At 39.0% G+C, this 18,721-nt stretch overlaps 1 protein-coding gene across 1 annotated transcript in view; it reads right to left on the bottom strand.

The window, feature by feature from the left end:
* Window positions 1–18,721, bottom strand: part of CHODL (chondrolectin) — a gene marked incomplete at its 5' end in the record, with an annotated part of 29,686 nt that extends 10,965 nt beyond the window's left edge. Inside the window, 3 exons of the mRNA XM_010722350.2 lie at window positions 3,018–3,175; window positions 3,878–4,190; window positions 18,661–18,721. Coding sequence (XP_010720652.1) covers window positions 3,018–3,175; window positions 3,878–4,190; window positions 18,661–18,721 — 532 coding nt within the window. The remainder of the gene's footprint in view (window positions 1–3,017; window positions 3,176–3,877; window positions 4,191–18,660) is intronic.

The raw sequence follows: 18,721 nt of genomic DNA, 5'->3' as shown, positions 1-18,721 counted from the left end.
GATTTATCCTCCAAAACAATAGTTGCTTAATTTTTCAGCAGTCTTACCAATGATTATTTGCAAACTAGAGTCAATTTACTTCTACTTCATACATTTTCCTCTCCTGAGAAAAGGGCTACAGTTCATTCCAGTTCCAATTCTTAATGGCATCTGCTAAATTATTGCAAAATTACTGAGTCTTTTAATACTTGTGCTGAATAAGACTCTTAACATATCCAAAGTTTCACTTACATAGATGATACTAAGAGAATATAAGAGAGGAAATGTTCTTGATTAATACTTAAATCTGTTCATTTTTTAAAAAATAATTAAAGAATATCAGACTTAAAAAACCAGTAATGGATAGTGAATTCTAATGTTACACATAGGGAAGTGAAATTACCAAAAGACAAATGATAGTATCACATTCCTTGTAATGTGTAAGAAACCAGAGGAGAAATTCATGGCTTTGAGCTGCACTGCGGAGGTTTGCAAGTTTACTTATGGTGACCATTACAGCTAAAATTTTATGAAGATTACAGAAATAATAATCTCATATTGAAAGGATAAGCATAGGAGTGCAATCTGCATGATTGATGGAATAAAATAATTAATGTTGTGTCAAAATAATAGTGCTACTAGCCTGCAGTTTCAAGTGTCCTCTTATCACAAAATGCTGAGAGAAATCAAAGGGGCATAAACACCTTCTAGAACAAAAGGTTATGTTTGGCCATAGGTAAAGAAAGAGTGGTATCAAAATACCACTAAAAATTGAATTGCTCACTCTAGACAGTAGACAAAGAGATGAGTTTTTAATGTGATAGCATAATCAAACATACAAGAGATGGATGGGAAAAAATGCAGTTGCTATTATCAACCTATAATGAAATTTAAGATCGCCGAATGATCAATATGATTTAAAAGCAAACCAAACATTGCAACAGCATATGTTTAAAAAATGAATGTATGACTTGAGCGTGAATGCCTAATGAATGACTGCCCTGAACCTACTGCTGGTAAAATTAGGTACAACTTTGTCATGGCCACTTACAACATTTCCATTTTGGCCTACACCATATATTCAAAACAGACGAGAATGTTGTGAAAAACAATACATTCAGATAACGAAATGAAATTCAATATTTGTGTGCCCTTGTAATACTACTAGTAAATTGGCTGTGTTTTGTACTATAAATAGCTGAAGTTGAAGTTATTAGAGTTATTTGGAGAGGAAATAAAGGTTTTTCATAAGTCTTACGTATGGGTTTTAGGTAGCACATGTAGTTTTCTTATACCATGGTATTTCCTTTAGGTAATGAAAGAAATGTTATATACCCATTTATATGCATTTATACATCTATTCTTTTCCTCCATGTGATACAAAAATACATTTCTGGAGAATAGTCTGTTTTGCTAGCAAGCACAATTGCAGCCGCTTGGAAGGTAAATAGCTACAATTTTGCAGTACTGTATTTAGCTACATAACAATGCCAATCTTAGTAATTATGTATACATTGCTTGCCTTATTGATATAATGTTCCTTATTATACAAGAGTAACCTATTTCTATATGGTGAAAGAAATATAACTTCATTTTCATTGTTACTTTTATCATTTTGCTTTCTGCCAACCAAAAACAACCAACTTTTTTTTTTTAATGGCGAAAGCAATAGAAATTAATAAATCTTTATCACACCATAGTTAGAATTGTAAGTAGTTTGCTATTGTGGAATGATGATTTCATTTACATTTCTGAGTTTTTAAAGTCATGAAATATACTCAAAACTGCACTATTTTAATCCAACCTGCATTTTCTGACACAAAAATATTTTTATTTTAATAACAAAACATGTTTTATTCTCTTATTTCAAATCAGTTGTGATCATCTGTGAAAGTGGTAAGGCTTTATATGACACAATTCCTTGAATGGCTCATGTGACTGAGATGATCACTGATCGCCATAAGACAGCAATAGTCATTACTAATTTTAGAAGCAGTAACAGATTTTGGAGGGTGAAATATGTGGATATATCTAGCCTTCCAAGTATTTAATATCTGCTTACAATATTAATTGCCATTAATAATGTCATTATGGCAATAGCCAGTGAGAGAACTATCTATCCACGAAAGCTGGTGGAAGAAAATAGCCTGGATCAATGACTGTGATCATTACTAGATCATGAATACAGAAAAAGCAGGTAGGAAATTATGCAGAATTGGTAGGTTAAATAGCTGCTAAAAGGAGGATTTTATATTAATTCTGACTTGCAGCTTAGTTTTTGAAAAGCAAAAACACTATACATTATTTGAAGATATGTGCATGATCCTGCTGAAAAACATGGCTTGATTTTCTGTAGGAACCATCAAAAGCAAAAGCCGTTACAGGTTTAACTTCAAAGTTTACTTCTCATGTCTTTTTACTGACTGCATAGTGTTCTAGTTCATAGTTTACATTCCCTCTGCTGAACCTATATCATGCCTGAAGTACATAGCATGACTTGTTTTTTCTGCCACCATCTGCAGATGAAGATTTTTTTCCTACTGTTCTTTCTTTCATTAAGACAATACTGTTAGAAATAATTATCATATATAAGTTGATACAGAATTTCAGAGGTATGAAACTGCAAAAACGGCTTAAATTTTTGTGGTACGATCAAGAGATGGTTTGGCCATCCTACATGAGAACAAATAGGGGAAGGAGAAAATGGCCATTTAGAATAATTTTTTGAAGAATAAACTAGTAAATACAAGATTAAAGTAAATACAAATCAGTAATCCTGAGAAGGAAAGATAGTGAAGCTAACCTTGAAAAAGCATTCTTCTTGAACACAGATAGTTTCACTTACAATACTACTAGCTTTGATAAATTGCAACTCCAATTAATGTCAGGTCTGTCACTCACTCTCCAAAGGAATCAGTAACATTGGCAAGTGTAATAGTGTGGCCAGAAGACATTTGCAGCTTCTTTCTCAAAACAAGAGGCAATTGATTTTCTAAGGAAGCATCCCATCTGTGAGAGATGACTTTAGTTTCACCTACCTGGGCCATACTTGCAGATAAAATTGTGCTTCATGTTGCATCTATCATCATTCCATTGATAAAGATATGGCCCTCCCAGACCAGGGTTTGCTGTTGGCTGATGATACATGACAACACAGGCTTCACTTCCACAGGAAGGCTCATCTGTATACCAATTTCTAGCAGTAAATAAATAAAAACTTACAAATTTTGACAATAAAATTAATCAGAGTATCAAGGAGAACAGTTAATATCAATAAAAAAATGTGACTTCTTCTTCAACGATTACCAGCATTTCCCACAGCACCTCTATAAAAGGCATTTAGAAACTGGACTGCAAATTTCTGGATCTTGAAGTTCTGATCAAAACCATCTCAATAACATTCTGTTAGAAATAACACTGCTCTTTTACCTGTTTTCATTCCTATTTGGCGGTTTACAGACCCGCTTTGTCCTGAGGCCTGTGAGCTGCTGTTTTTCTGGCCTTATGCTTAATCACAAAATTAAAGCTTTTTCAAAAGACAGAGTAGAAACAGAACAGTTTGCATTAAGCAACCTGCATTAATTTACTTGCTGGCTAGCTGCCTGACTTGTGGTGGCCAATCTTGCAGAATTTATTTGAAATGGAAGCAAAGAAAATTGTAGGCTGCCATCCCCTATGCCATCCCTTCACAGATTAAAATTCAAAACCCTGGCTGCCAGCTCTCCTTTGGCTGGAGAAGTTAAGGAGTTATTCTATTAACTTCAAAGGGCAGCAAGTGGGTCCCTTCCAACCCAACCCGTTCTGTGATTTTACGATTCTATGATATTTTTTTTACCAGACACTTCTCTCTTCATTTATTTCCATTATACCTGCTCAATAAGCAGCTTTAGAGACTTACCTGAAGGGTGAAATACTTCCATCAGCCCAATGGTAGAGGTCAGGGCAAGCACTGGAGGTGGCCAGTCCATCACCGCTTCTCCACAACCCAATCCAGAAATCACCATCAGAAATCCCAGAGCCTGACTTAGTAAGGTTCTGTAACATGTTTTCTATTAGTTGCTGCTCAGCTTCACTTTCCAAGCTCAGTAAAGCCCCGCCATCCATTTCACAAGCTTGGCGGGCCTCCTGAAAGCCCACGCGTCTAGACAAGTCCTGGAAATAAGCTATCTTGTAGCAGGAACGCTTGAAGCCACCATAGCACACCTTTTGACCTGAAAAAAGGTAGACACATGACAAATGTGAAAAAGGAAAAAATAAATAAAATAATACAGCATATCATGAATACAGGGATATAGGTGAGTAGGCACTTATTGTGCCCCCTCCTGAAAGGACTCACAGTAAAACAGTGGCATTGCTGAAAACCTTAGCTTGAATTTAACATGGCTCATATTGTACAGTTCACTGGAATCTATGCTTTCTTCCCACGCTCATTAAGCCTTCTGAGACACTGAAGATTCCCACTGACTTCAAGAAATGTTTCTCTGCTTTTAAAGAGAAAGCTTTTTTAAAGCTAGAATTTGGAGGGTATTTTTGTAATTAATGGGCCAACTCCACTTCTCATTGCTAAGGAAAGCTATTTGACCAGTAAAGAAACAAAACTTCTCAGTGTTAGAAGCAGGAAGAAGCTAACACGTTCTTGGTTCTGCTATCTGACCTTGAGAAGCTGCTTTCACAAGGACCTCATAGTTACTCTCTGCTACTCTCTGTCATATCCAAATGCAACCCCTAAGTCTGTGCACAGAAGGAGAATGCTCCTTAAAGGGTCAATGTCAAAGAAGTAAATGACTTCTTCAGTTTAAAAAGAGTTAGTAAAAACAAGAGGAAGCAATAAACATATAGGCTCAAGTCTGACAAGTCTAATGTCATGTAGAAAACTAGGAGATAAACATTTGTCTGACACCAACTGGCAATCAAGAAAATGCATGCAAACAGGGCTTTGCAACTCATAAGGATGCAAACCTGGGGGCTCAGGGTGTTGGGGGTTTGCGGAACTGTGTACACTGATGATGGGCGGTTCAGGGTTAATAAACAGGGAGGAATGGGGAGGAAAAGATGGAAAGGGATAAAAAACAGTCACGTAAAATTGGGCCTGGTCAGTACTCTTGACTGACTGAGCCCTGCAGGTAGACACTGCAGTCCTGTCATTATTAATTTTTTTCTTAACTATTTATCTGTTTATTATCACATTTCACTCCAAGTATAGGGATGCTCTTAGCACCAGCTCCTAAAGCAGGCAGGGTTTCCACCTCAGCCAGGCCTCTCTTACCGCCAGCAGCAGGAGTGGTGCCAGTCCTAAAAATCAGTTCTGGGGAGGCACCAGCATGAGACAAGGGCAGGCTCCACGTCAGTGGCTGGAGCTGGGCAGTAGATCCCAGCCCAGGTGCCAGCTACTAAGGGGCTGAGTGTAACTTAACTCAGTGTGCATGAAATGTATGTGTAAGTTGCTCCAAAAGTAATGCCTCCTATTGTAGCTTCTATGGAAACAAATAGATACAAAGAGCACAATGACACTATTTGATACAGCAAATTCTCAGCTATAAAACACTATTTGTCAACATAGCCACCACCATCAACTATGCATTTTCACCAATGATGGAGATTGCTTGTCACGCTTGTAAAAATCTGCACCAGCAGAGGTGACCCACTGTTTCACAGCTGCTATAATGGTGTCATTGCTAGGAAAATGTTGCCTATGCAGTCCCTCTTTCATTGGCCCAAACAGATGGAAGTCAGAAGGCGTCAGATCTGGATTATATGGTGGGTGCGGTAGGACAATCCAGCTAAGTCTGGAAATGTACTCCACAGTCCTCAAACTGGTATGGGGCGTCGTGTTATTGTGCTGTAAGAAAAAGGTTGCCTTCTCCTTTGGGCTGAGTCTGCAAGTTTGAGCCTTCCACTTAGTCAGCATTGCAACATAGCAGTCACAAGTGATGGTTTGTCCAGGTTCCAGGAAATCCATCAAAATCATCCCTTTCCTATCCCAAAAGGCAGTGCACATCACTTTACCCACTGAGGGCTGTGTCTCAAAACGTTTTCTTCATATTTCCTCATTTCATGCACTAACATTTTGACTTGCTCACAGCAGTTACACCACATCTCGTTTCCAGTAATGATGCAATTCAGGACCTTCAGCCTTGAGCCTCATATTGGTTTAATAGGTCTCGACAAACTTGCATATAGTGTTCTTTATTTTCCTGTGTGAGCATCTGTGGAACTCACCAGGTACATACTTTACGATATTCCAATGTTGCCACCATTGTTTCCAATGCATTGAAGCAGGTATCTCTGCTTATCTCTGTCGTCACTGCTGAAACTCAGCACCCATTGCCTCACTGTGATCACATCCACAGTTCAGAAATGTGCAGAATCAATTAACGTCAATAGGTGCAATTTTTTCCACATGGAGGAATTCAGTTCCACAACTTTGCTCCACACATGCTTCCACATCAGATGCCATTTTGTCAGACTGCTCCTCTGCTGCCATGTGTCACACAGCAACAAAACTGAATGGACTGTACAACCTCTACTGACAAACCAACAATGTACACCTCTGAAGTTACAGGCCAACATGAGGCAGGCATTACTTGCAGAGTAACCCTCATATTTACCAGCAAACTTGAAGAAGTTTGCTGGAGAAGTTGGAGAACCAATGACTACTGAGGCCTCAGGTCTTGGCTAGGGTATCAAGCAGGTAGGGAGCTCAGGGAGATTAGTAAATGCAGTATGCAAGAGAGATGAGTGTGGGAGCGCTGCACGTGTGCAGCAAGCTTCAAGCTCAGCCTGTGAGTAGGTGACTCGTGAAATAGGTAAGGAGTCTGGGATCTGGGTGGACAGTAGGGCCCTGCCAGTACTCAAGGAAAGCACAAGCATGCATGCATGTGTCAGTCCCACAAGCGGATGCTGTTGAAGGCAGCACCTTCTCTGCAGCCGTCTGTGTGGTCAGCCTTGTCTGCGTGCCTCTGGGACATATGCTCAGTTTTGCTACAGACTGAATGAATCTGCAAGTAGGAAAATGGCAGCCATGTCCTCCAAGTCCAGACAGAGATCCCAAGCACCAGGCTGGACTTTACAAGTCCAGCAAGTCAGGCAGAAGTCCATGAATCAGAGGTGCTGGAGACGGCAGCCATGACCCTAATGTCCCTTAACATAGCAAGAGAAGTTCCAGACAATAGCAGATACCTCAATGCTATCAAGATACTGAATAATGCCTATGATGCCTTCAAAAAGCACTGGATCTACTGCATTCACAGAAGGTTTCCCTTCTTTTCGTAGTTAGAAGTGTGGAAAAATATCAAAAAGCAATGACAAAATAATGGTTTTTTCGTTCCAGTTCTTTGGCAGAGAAAGACACCCTGTTCCTGAAAAGGAAAAACAATTATCTTCAACAAGAGGGATTCTCTAGAGCTTATTCAACATATACAAAATATGGAATGAACAGACTCACTAAGCAGATGCTACTGAACTCCAGTGAGTTTATTTGGCGGACAGAGGAAGGGTTCAAAAAGTGAACATAAAGACGTGATCACCTCATGACTTTTAGCTAAATCTGAAAGTAACTTCTATTTTTGGAATCTGTTTTTATTCTCAAAGTGCAGTAGGAGTATACTACATTTAATTTTTCAGTGTTTCCTGTGATTCTTGTGAATCTTCCTCAAAAAATCTGAAACCTTTTTCTTTATGACAGTCTATTACAGTTCATCTTGAGCAAACATCCTCACTAAAAAAAGCCTTTTACTTAGGCTTAGCAGACAGACTTCTGACGTCTGTTTATCAAATGCAGGAACAAGAAAAATCTAATGTAAGAGCAAACAAGCCATCAATCAGGTTCAGCGACCAGTAAGACTCTACCTTCTTGGACTTTCTCTGATAATGTCCTGACAACTCTACAGTTTGTCTTTATTTCTTCACTGACATTTTGCTTCATTCAAATAAGTGAAGAGCCTTGATATCAGTGAATCTACAAAGAGCTAAAGTCTAGCTGGGCAAGGCTGCTGAAGAATCAAGGGGAAGACACTTCATTAGAGATGCATGTAAAATAAGGGATTTCTTTATAGCACTTCTTTGGGAAAAAAAAAAACAAACACCTATTATCCAAATAACAAAGCAATGTCTGAATGTACAGAAGTATGAAATGCAAGATTGAAAGCTGCATATGAAATAACAGCTCATCTCTTTCATATATAATATAATTCAAATTTTGCTGATGTGATCACAAACCTTCTTGTTTTCCTCAGAACCTTTGTCTCATTGACAAGATGGAGTGCACAGTAAAGGAGAATTCTGACTCTCATCACTGTGAATGAGTGACTACGGCTTACTGCCAGAGTACACATATGTACATAGGAGTGCAAACATCCAAAGGCTAGCACTGAATTATGTAAGACAGTAATAATCATTTATATGGAGATTGGACTCTCCCTGTAACTAAAGATTGAATTCAAAGCTTGAATTCATGAAGTAGAAGCAGATTTATGGAGATTGCTTGGTCCATTGTCTTCTTCTTTTTACTTCCCAGACAGCTTTCAGAAAAAAATCTTTTACAATTCCTCTCTTTCTGTGCATATATTTCTCTTTGATAATAAGTAGTAAGTTATGAGCAAATTCAGGTAACAAAATATCTCTATCATGGTTTCACTCAAGTAGAAATGTTCAAACCACCAGCATGACTAGTTTGGTCACTTCAGATGTCAATGCCTCTGCTGCAGCTCCCTTTCCTCGGAAAGTAACCACCTTTCCCTTCATAGCATCACACTTCCAGCCTCCCTGTTCCTTATGTTTCTCATGTGCCTGAAATGCTCTCTCATGTTCCATTCTGATGCACATTCCCTTCTGTTCTTCTGTTACCTGAATTGAAGGACCTTTCCAACAGGAGAAATGGGTCTTTGCTGGCCAACTGACCAAGCTTCTTATCTTCCAGTTAAATGTGTCATTATCAGTCAGATGCTGCAAGGAGACTCAAGTTACCAAATGGTATGTGATGTTTCTGAGCTGCTATAAAGCCTGTGTCCATAAGCTATAAGCTGCACTGTATACTCATGTAACTTCAATTCTGGACTAGTGTGAACATCTCCATTGCGCCCACCAAGCTGAGTAAAACACATAAGGCTGCACGCAGTGAGGAAAAGGACAGGTATTTGTGATGCACAGTGGCAGCAGAATTGTGCAATCGGTGCTACTGTAGCATTTGGTATGTACCTGCTTTGTGCAGCCCAGTAACTCCGTTAAGTACTCTGAGTAAGGTGCTCTCTTGGGAGGTCCAGAATACAGAAACAAAGGACCAATCTGTACACAAGTGTTTATCTGAAATCTTTAGTGAACTAAAACCTTGAAGGATCATCAAGTCAAACTCCTGGCTCCACACAGGACCACCTAAAAATCAACCCCATGTCTGTCAATAGAGTTCAAACGCTTCTTGAACTCCAGCAGGCCCAGTGCTACGACCACTGCCCTGTCCCAGTGCCTCTTCACATTTGTTACTCTCTACACAAAAGAAATGGTTCCTTCCCTATAGGCTGATCATTTGTGCAAGAATACGTGTCAAAACAAAAATAGAGAAAACAGCAAGCAACCAAGAAATATTTGGGTGTAAGACTTATCCTTTAAGAATGAAGCATGTGATGCAGTGTAGTAAGCTTTCTGAAAGAAGCTCTGAATTTTCTTTTGTTCCAGTTAATTTACTTCCTGTGTTTAGGCAATGACCCTCTCTGAATTTTTTCTTTCTTCTTTCAAAGGGGACTTTTATCTGCTGTTGCAGATCTAGTTCAATGTGTTAATGGAAATCTGCAGTTGTACGTTAATAGCTGGCAAATCAGCTGACATTTTAGTGTTCTTTTAAAAGCATGCTGAGATGTCAAGCATTAAAGCAACATTTTTTACAGCTTTGTCTCCCTACTAATTTATGAACTACAAAGCAAAAATAATTCACTAGTGAAAATGAGAGAATGGACCACACTGTAAAGCAGATAAGTATGGAAACATTAACTATAGCATTTTTCAAACATCTTTATCAAACATCATTATAGCTGTCAACACCCTACTGTTAGTTCTCAAACAACATTGGCTATTTCAACTTTATAAATTTAATTCCAATTTTCCTATCGCAACTGAATAGAAACTAGTTTTGTGAGTTAGAATTAATCAGGCTTGGATACTGCTCAACATGAATAAACACAGGTAAGTATGGTCTTTGCAACCTTTCCATAAAGTCTACCCTAGGCTGCTTTAGCTGAAAAAACCTTGAAGGAAAGCAATGTTTCATCACAGCACATCCAGAAAGAAAAAAAGATGTGAATGTATTTAGTCTTCCCTTGAGCATGAGACTAAAGATCTAACCAATGCAGTAAACAAAATTAAATAATTTATTCTCACTGTTATCCTTTACAAATGCTCAAATTGGTATTTCAACCAACCCTATCTGACTACCTATAGATACTTATAGATACTTATATCCTTCTTTTCATGGAGTCAGTTGGCTCCTTAACTCTTACCTAACCTCCCCTCACCCAAGCAGCTGCCCTCAGACCTTGCTCAGAAGTAGGCATATAGACAGGCACTTGAATTGTTGCCATTAACACTCACATTACCTTTTCATCATCACCAGAGCACCAGAAAGTCTGTTGAGGGTAGAGTGCTGCACTGAACTAACAGAAAGAAAAACTGCTCTCCCACTATTGCACTGCAGAACAAGTTTAGGTCTCCCCAGACGTTCTCATCAGGGAACAAACCTGGAGAAGTTTATAATTTTCTCCTTGTCCTGCACACACCAGCCATAAAGCATAGCTCTGCCCCTGGTCCCTCAGCCCTCTCAGCCTTAGCAATTCTATTTGCCTACTGCAAGTTGATTTAAAAATCCCTTTCTTTCACTTAGTCTCACCATTCCTGCAGCTGAAGAAAGCAAGGACACAATATCTATGCTAAGAAACACTAAGCACTATCATGTTATTTTTTCATACTTAGGTGTCACAGTAGCTCCCTAATAAAATACTTCCATAACAACATTGAAATAAATCTAGCTTTTAGTTCAAATATTGATACGTAGTTAAAACATTTCTGCAGATAATTTAGCAAGAAAGGAGATTTCCCTAAAGAAAAGCAGAAGCAAACAAATACTAGGTACTTCACTCAGGAATATCTTTGTTATGTTTTAATAGTGGCTCCTCATTTAAAAGAAAAAATAGGTTCCTTTAGGTTTATCATGATAGAATTTATAGCAATGTCACTGAGAACAAAGGTTACTGATAGTATCCATCTCAAAGACCCATCTCCGTAAGTGCCAACCACATCCCTATGGGCCACGAGGGGCACAGGGTTTATCCTGTGTCATGAACATGACTCAGCTTGAAGTTTTGGAAATCCCAGATAAAAGACAAGCTCCCTACTTGTAAATCCCATCTCCCTCTTGAACATTTTTGACTAAGGTACAACCCAAGGCTCACTTCAGCTACAATTAGCACTTATCTAGATTTGTGGTAACAGTAGCTGAATGTGTACAGCATCTGTAAAGAGAACAAATGGATGCACAAAGCTTGCTGTAGAAAGTCCATTATGTTTTTATATGGTGACTTATAAGATAACGAATTCAGTGGAAAACACAGAGGAACATTCGGTGCAAACACACGTGGTACTTTCAACACTAACCAAAGTCCCAAAGACCAGAATGAGGCTAACAGAGGCCTCTGAAAGTAAAGTAATAAAGACATGGAGACTTAAAGAGATTAAAAAATAACAGCAGAAGTCTCTGTAAATTAATTAAAATATTCTACTACTTTAATAATACTTTCCTGCTTGTGTTATGAAAACAGATTTTGGTCCAGAGCTTATGTGAGCACACTGACTTTGGAGGCGTGTCTACGAGCCAGAATTTTTTACAATATTTTTCATAGTAAGTGATAAATTCTCAGGTATTAGCATATAAAACCAGTAGAGGCAGAGAATAGAATTTGCCTCTTTTTATATGTGCTTTCTGTTCTCTCTCAAATGTAGATCGAGTAATCTATCTTTGGCTACTAACTATCCTATATCACATGGATCAGAAAAGGTGATGACAGAGGCACTCAGACACCTGCCAAACACCAATCTCTAAAATTAATGCAACTCCTGCACAGAAAGAAAATGGGGAAGATGGAAGTTGCAAGTAAACAGTACTGTATCATACTGTTTGTTCATACTGAGATTTAGTGCACCTGAACAGAATACAAAGTAACATAAGACACATTTGTCCCAGTCCAGTCCAGGAATTCTTTATTTTCTTATTTTGCCATGAGAAGTGGAGTTTTCAACTATATGCCGGCCTTTACTATTTATGCTGTTGAGTTGCCAAGTGCTTTGGGAGACAGGGATTTTTCTGGGTTATTTCTGAATAACGAAAGCTCTCAGATCCGTAACACCTACACTTTTACAAAACCGAGCAACCAGAAAGGGGACAACTCTGTTTGTAAGGTGACATTGTCCAGTGCTCATTTGATGATTAAAGATCATTACTTGTAACTGCCATTCTCCCTTATACCTGGACTTTGCCGTCTGGCTGAAAGAGAAACAAACAAACAAAAAATTAAATGATTTTCAATAGGCTCCCTGCACATTGCAGAAAGATGCTGGTAAGTAAAATAGGAAGTTAAAGTGTCTATATATAAACACTGATCACAAGTATTGATCTGAATGGATTATTATGGGGAGATTTATTAAACCCAAGTAGTCAGAAGTTCTATCCTCAGAATTTGCACATTTCTAGGTCATGAAAAGATGGAAGCAAAGGTTTCTTGTCCCGCAAAAGATGGGTTAGTATTTCACTGTGTTGGTTAAAGTGATGGAAGAATCTGTATTTCCCAGAGCAGACAAGTCAGCTTGGATTTTCAAAACTGGGGATGTGGTGTTTCAGTCACTAGCTTGTTCCTGATGTACTCAGGACTGGAACATTTGTCCTCATGAAAGGCTGCCATCTTCCCCAAGCAGTAACAGGCTTATGACTTCTTTCAGATAAAATAACAGTTATTTCTCATAGTTAGCTTCTCAGCACTGGCACAAATGGCATGCTGCTAACAGAGCCATAAAGAAGTAGCTTGATATCTAATCTCATTAGAAGCTAATCAACATTTTGCCATCCATAATTATCCATGTGGAAGAACATACAGTTGACAGAATCAATACAACGTGTGTTCTATTGGGAAATAAATATCCATTTTTATAGAACAATCAAGTAATATTAATTGCTGGTTTGCATGATATGTCAGTTTTGAAAAAAATATATTTCTTAATTATTTCCTGAATACTTTTTTTTCCACCCCAGTAAAATCACTGAAGCTTTGAAAGTTTCCCTCTCATTAAAGTGAAAAATACCTACTTCTTGGCATCAATTCACTTTCACATCATAAATTAAAAGCTCGAGATGTATTTAGTTTTTCCTATAATAACTTTTTTCTTCTGATCGTGTGAACTTTATGAGCATATATCACAGAACTGATCATAGAAGACAGCCACTTGCTTGTATAAGGAGCCAGTGTACAACAGCACACAGGGATTCATCATGTGTGCAAAGTCAATGTAGTTGCCAAGTGAACCCTCTAAAAGTTTCAACTTGACTTCTCTTTTTCTCTGTTGAGAAGGAAGAGACTGGTATCAGATCTAATTTTCGCCCTTTCTGTCTTTGATAAGTCTAGCAATATCATCACTGCAAGCAACCAGCTTCTTGGCCCCACTATGCATGAGGACAATGCCAACTGAGCATCAGCATCCACACAGGTACATTCAACAATAGGCTTGCATTTCAACATGACACAATGTGAATCGTCTCAACTGATAATAATAAGAAGCTTGTTAAAAAATCTGCAATGCTAGTCAAAATATAATGCATGAGAAGTATTGATCAATCATATTAACTTCCACAGATTCACACAAGGAAACCAATGATGACACACATGTCAGTGAAGTCTACTTGAGCCTGTTCAGAGTCAGAGGAAATTCAAGGTGTTAAAAAGACCCACACATCTACAAGTCTGCTCCAGGATGTAAATTATTTAGCCGAGACTTAAAACACTGCTGAAACTGTTAGCAGTGCTTTGCCTTGATATTTTTATTTTTCTGAAGTCTTTCACAAATGCACAAATCATATATTTTTACACAGAATTATCTAGGTTGGAGAAGAACTTCAGGAATTATCAAGTCCATCCATCAACCTGACCTACCAAGTCCTGTCACTAATTCATGTCCCTTAGTGCAATGTCCATAAAAACAGCTCCAGGGATGGGGATTTCCTTGGGTAGTGTGTGCCAATGCTCAGTCACCTTCTCCATGAAGCAATTCTTCCCAATGTTCAGTCAGAACCTCCTCTGGCATAATTTGAGACCATTTCCTGGCATTCAACCAGTTGTCAAAAGAGATCATTTGCGAAAAAGAGCTTAACACCCTCCTCATTGCAATCTACTTTCAGTTAGTTGTAGAGAGCAATGAGGTGTGTATGTCTCAGCCTAAAGACACCAAGAAAACTCCATTTATTTCAGACATGTCAGCAGTTTAACAAAAAGGCTGAAGTACTAACAGAATCAATCTTGCAAGAAAACTGGCAAATTAAGTCTCTCCATCTATAGTTTTCAGTGTGGCTAAAAAAACAGAAAGGATTTCCTAGATCATGTTAAGACAGGCATAACATGGCAGCTAGTAAGTTGTTTTTAGCATTTTGTGAAATAGACCTGACAGAAACTGTAGGGTCTGAGTAGCCCAAGCTTCATGTCTGCCTGCCTAGGGGAGCAGAGTATACTAATTCCTTACCTCAAACCAACTTCCCTTCAAGCTGTTCCAGCACCTCATCACTCTCTTAGTAAAGATCTTAGTAAAGGTCTATTGCTCATATCTAATCTAAATCTACCCTCTTTTAGCTTAAAATTGTTACTCCATGTCCTATCACAACACTCCCTGTCTTTCCTCTAAGCACCAGTGAGGTGTTCCTGGAACCTCCTCTTCTATAGGCTGAAGAAGCCCAGCTCCCTCAGCCTTTCTTCACTGCAGAGGTGCTCCAGCCTGACTACCTTTGTGGCCCTCCTCTGAACTTTCTCCAACAGCTCTGGATCTTTCTTGAGCTTGGAGGCCCAAGGCCTAGATGAGGTCATTTCATATTATGTAACTTCCTTCTTAGGAGCAAAAAGTGTTTAACAGAAGCATGCATCTGTAACAAAGAATCATCATTTCATTTCCATTTAAGATCACAGATCACTGACTAATCACCAAGAAGACACTGGTCAAAATAGGTGTGTAAAGAAAGAGTTGATAAAGGAATCTATGGGCATTAAGTACCCAACTTCCATTGCAGTTCTCAAAGTCTCAGCAATAGCAATTATCAAAAATAGTATGTTTAAACTATCCCAACAAAACGATCCTGTACCACATGGATATGCATTTCCATTAAAACCTTTTCTACTATGGAACCAAATGCTGAGCATTCACAATTCTATGTTTATTACAGAGCAATCGCACATGTACCTTTTCCAGGTAAGAATGGCAGTGTTCTTTCTAATAATACTTCAAGTTCTGGGCTACCAATGTAGCTTAAAAATAACAGCCCATGTTACTAATGACATCAAAAAATTTCAAAAAAAATACTTAAAGCCTCACAGACAAAACTCAGGTGTGACAAGTAGGCCAAGCCAAGTGACCTGAATTTAATTTTGCCTTTTGAAAAAGGATTTCTTATCAGTTTATGGATATTCAATGTAATACCTAGGAAAATACTTCATAATACTTATGACTTTCTCAAATGTGATTATGAGCTGTGAGAATTAAAACATCTACATCCTAGATGTGAAGCAAACAAGCCTATAGTTTAGTGGCCACCCTTGCTGTTTTGTGATCCAACAAATTATTTTTTTTACTTTATTTAGGATTTCATATAGCCAGTTACTTTTATACCAAAATACTGTATCACTTAATCTGCTACTGATACATTGCCACAGTGAAGAGAAAAATGTTAAAAGCCATAGAAATACAAATGCACAGCAAACAGCAGCCATTAAGGTATAATGTCTATGATTAATACATAGGCTGTTAAATGATTAGTAATAAGATTAGCTTGCATCTTTCCTGCCCAACAGATACTTAAAGTAATTGCATTTTGCAAACTGCATTATCATCACTTCACATTCCTCATGATGTCATGGGGTAGCAAGGCAGACTCAGCAGTTTCTCCAGAGCTGCTTTAATTCTTTTCTCTGACCATCAATTTTTTGGCAATACTAAATACTCTGACACAGAGGCTGTGAGCACTCCTCGCAAAGCACCTCTCTAACTGCATTAACACTGCAAACCACTTGTACTACTTGTCCTTAACAGCTGTCAAATTAGAGATGGCAGAACAAAAGTAACCTAAATATGAATGTCTGTATGCAAATAACCAACTTTGCAATTGCCTAGAAAAAAAAAAAAAAGCACATACTTTGAAAAAGAAACAGGAAACTTTTAGCTAAGGAAGTGGCATTTTCAAAAGGTAGACTCCTCCTTCTGTGCCCTCTTGATGCTGAGGGCAAAATGGCTGCAATTTTTGCAATTGTTGCTCAGGCTCCTGCAAACTTACCACAATTAATGGGAATCTTTCCAGAAGCTTCAACCAGCACTCAGGTTAAGGTCAGGAACTTTTTTTTTTTCTTTTTTAATGTGAGTGATGGGGATTATTTTTTTTAACATATTTGGAAAACTGAGATATTTCCATTTCCTACATATTATGAAGATTGAAGCATAAGTTAACATTTTTCTCAGAAACAGGTCTGCTTAGAATGAAGGTTTGTAATTTTAAATGTAAGCCTGCTTAAGTCCGAAAGACAAGCGAGATCGAAGAGAGGTAGGCAGCACACACTGTCCAGTAATTCAGCAGTACTATTTCTTTCTTGAAAAGTGTATATTAATCATTGTACATCCATGTGCATGTGGCAGGAGAGGGTGGGGTTCATGTGAGAAACAATGAGTCCTCCCCGCATATTGCAGAACACATTGATAGAGGCACACTGAGTATCTTCAACTGTTTCTGTCTAGTATGGGTTCTCTTTACCTAATGAATACAAATTTAGCTAATATATCTAATAGGACACAAATGGTTCCTTCTGTAAGTGGCTTTAAATCCTCTTCTGTATTAAATTAACCAAGCATTAGCTAGAATAATAGAGTGGCATGAGACCGACTGCATGCTTTGAATACTGCAGTCTGTATTCTGTCCAAAACCTGAAGTCTTACACACATCTAGAATAGGCGGTACATGTGTTATATGCACTCTTTTATAAGCTGGCTTCTGTTCAGTTTGCTGTGCATGTCACTTAAGTGCAGAAGATCCAGGCAGAAGACAAAGGGATAAGCTTTCCTCAGCCACACGTGGACTCTTACACCAAGAATGCTAATGCAAAATGCAATCTCATGGATGAGCGTCTTCACTGTTCCTTACAATAACAAAGTGCAGTATAGTATTAAAATAAATTGTTGAACTAAGAGCTCTTCTGTATTGTAAATGACTACAAATTTTACATTATAACAGAGATGGATTAAATACTTCTGGGTAAACACTAGGCAGGCAAGCTTTTCCTATCACAGCGCTTCTACTTAGCTATTTTTTCCTGAAACACATACACACATACAGTACATCTGTTGTGCACATGAGCTTGCTTCAAACAAGACATCACTGGAATGGTCCATGACTGTACACTATGAGCAGCTACAAAGAAAACTGTCTGAAATCAGAAACCTAATGTTGGATACCAAAAGCCCTGCAACAAACTTTCCTTGACAAGTTGCCATTGCAGTCTCTGTGACAGCTCATACAAATAATTTGCGCTGTTCTGCAGTAGGTTTATTAAGACACATGGGTAGTGTGGGTTTTTATCTGCAGATACAGAGATTTGCACACTACTCATTAACAAGTGCAAGGTGTCTAAATCTTTGCTTCAAGATAGACGTAGGGATTTGGTTTTGCATCCAGCATGCCTCCAGGAGCCTGCTAGCTTTAGCTTGGAGGATGTGACACAAATCCAGTTAAAAACAGCTTCTTCATTACACTTTGCAGCTTCTCTGCAAATGAATCTGTGTGCTGGAAACGTACAATGCGAGCCCACAGCTTTTAACTAAGCCTAATCTCATGCTTTGGATACATGTTTCTGAAGTACTGTCTTCTCTCTTGAGAGAGCACTGGATGCACCCACACATCACAAAACTACTTGTGTCGTGTTCTTAATAGTTTGCTTCTTCCTCCCACCTGTGTTATAAAGAGAAGAAACATTCCCGCGCGGCCACAAACATTTCAAAGCACTGCTGTTTCTGAGAGACACTGCAACGTGTCCGTGCTCTCTTGTCCCGCAGACAGAACAGAGCTGAGTTACGCAGGCACTCAATCAGCTCACAAAAACACTGTCTGTACAAGAAAACACCGCGGTGGCAAGAACTGCCTTACGGCTACCGCAGAAGTTTGGCAGCGGAACTTTCCGTCTCCCAAGACCCGCAATCAGAGCTGTGCACAGCCTCCACCGGACGGCGGGTGCTCGCCAACTCCGACGCTGCGTGAGAGCGCCCGCAGATGCACTTAGACGTGCGCCAAGTCGCTCCGGAGCGTCGGCACAGCGGCGCTGGCCCGCGGGATTACTTCTCGACTGCCTTGCCCCCACCTCTCCCCTCCGTCGATTCCCACTCCCGCCTGCTCCCCCCGTTCCCGCTACTTACCGCTGAGGACCCGCCCGCCGAGCGCTCCGCTCCCGCACAGCGTGGCGGCCACCAGCACCGC

Source organism: Meleagris gallopavo, chromosome 1 (assembly GCF_000146605.3).
Source record: "Meleagris gallopavo isolate NT-WF06-2002-E0010 breed Aviagen turkey brand Nicholas breeding stock chromosome 1, Turkey_5.1, whole genome shotgun sequence".
NCBI classification, from domain to species: domain Eukaryota; kingdom Metazoa; phylum Chordata; class Aves; order Galliformes; family Phasianidae; genus Meleagris; species Meleagris gallopavo.
The sequence above is the reverse complement of the archived record's forward strand: the minus strand, read 5'-3'. Positions and strand labels throughout refer to the sequence as shown.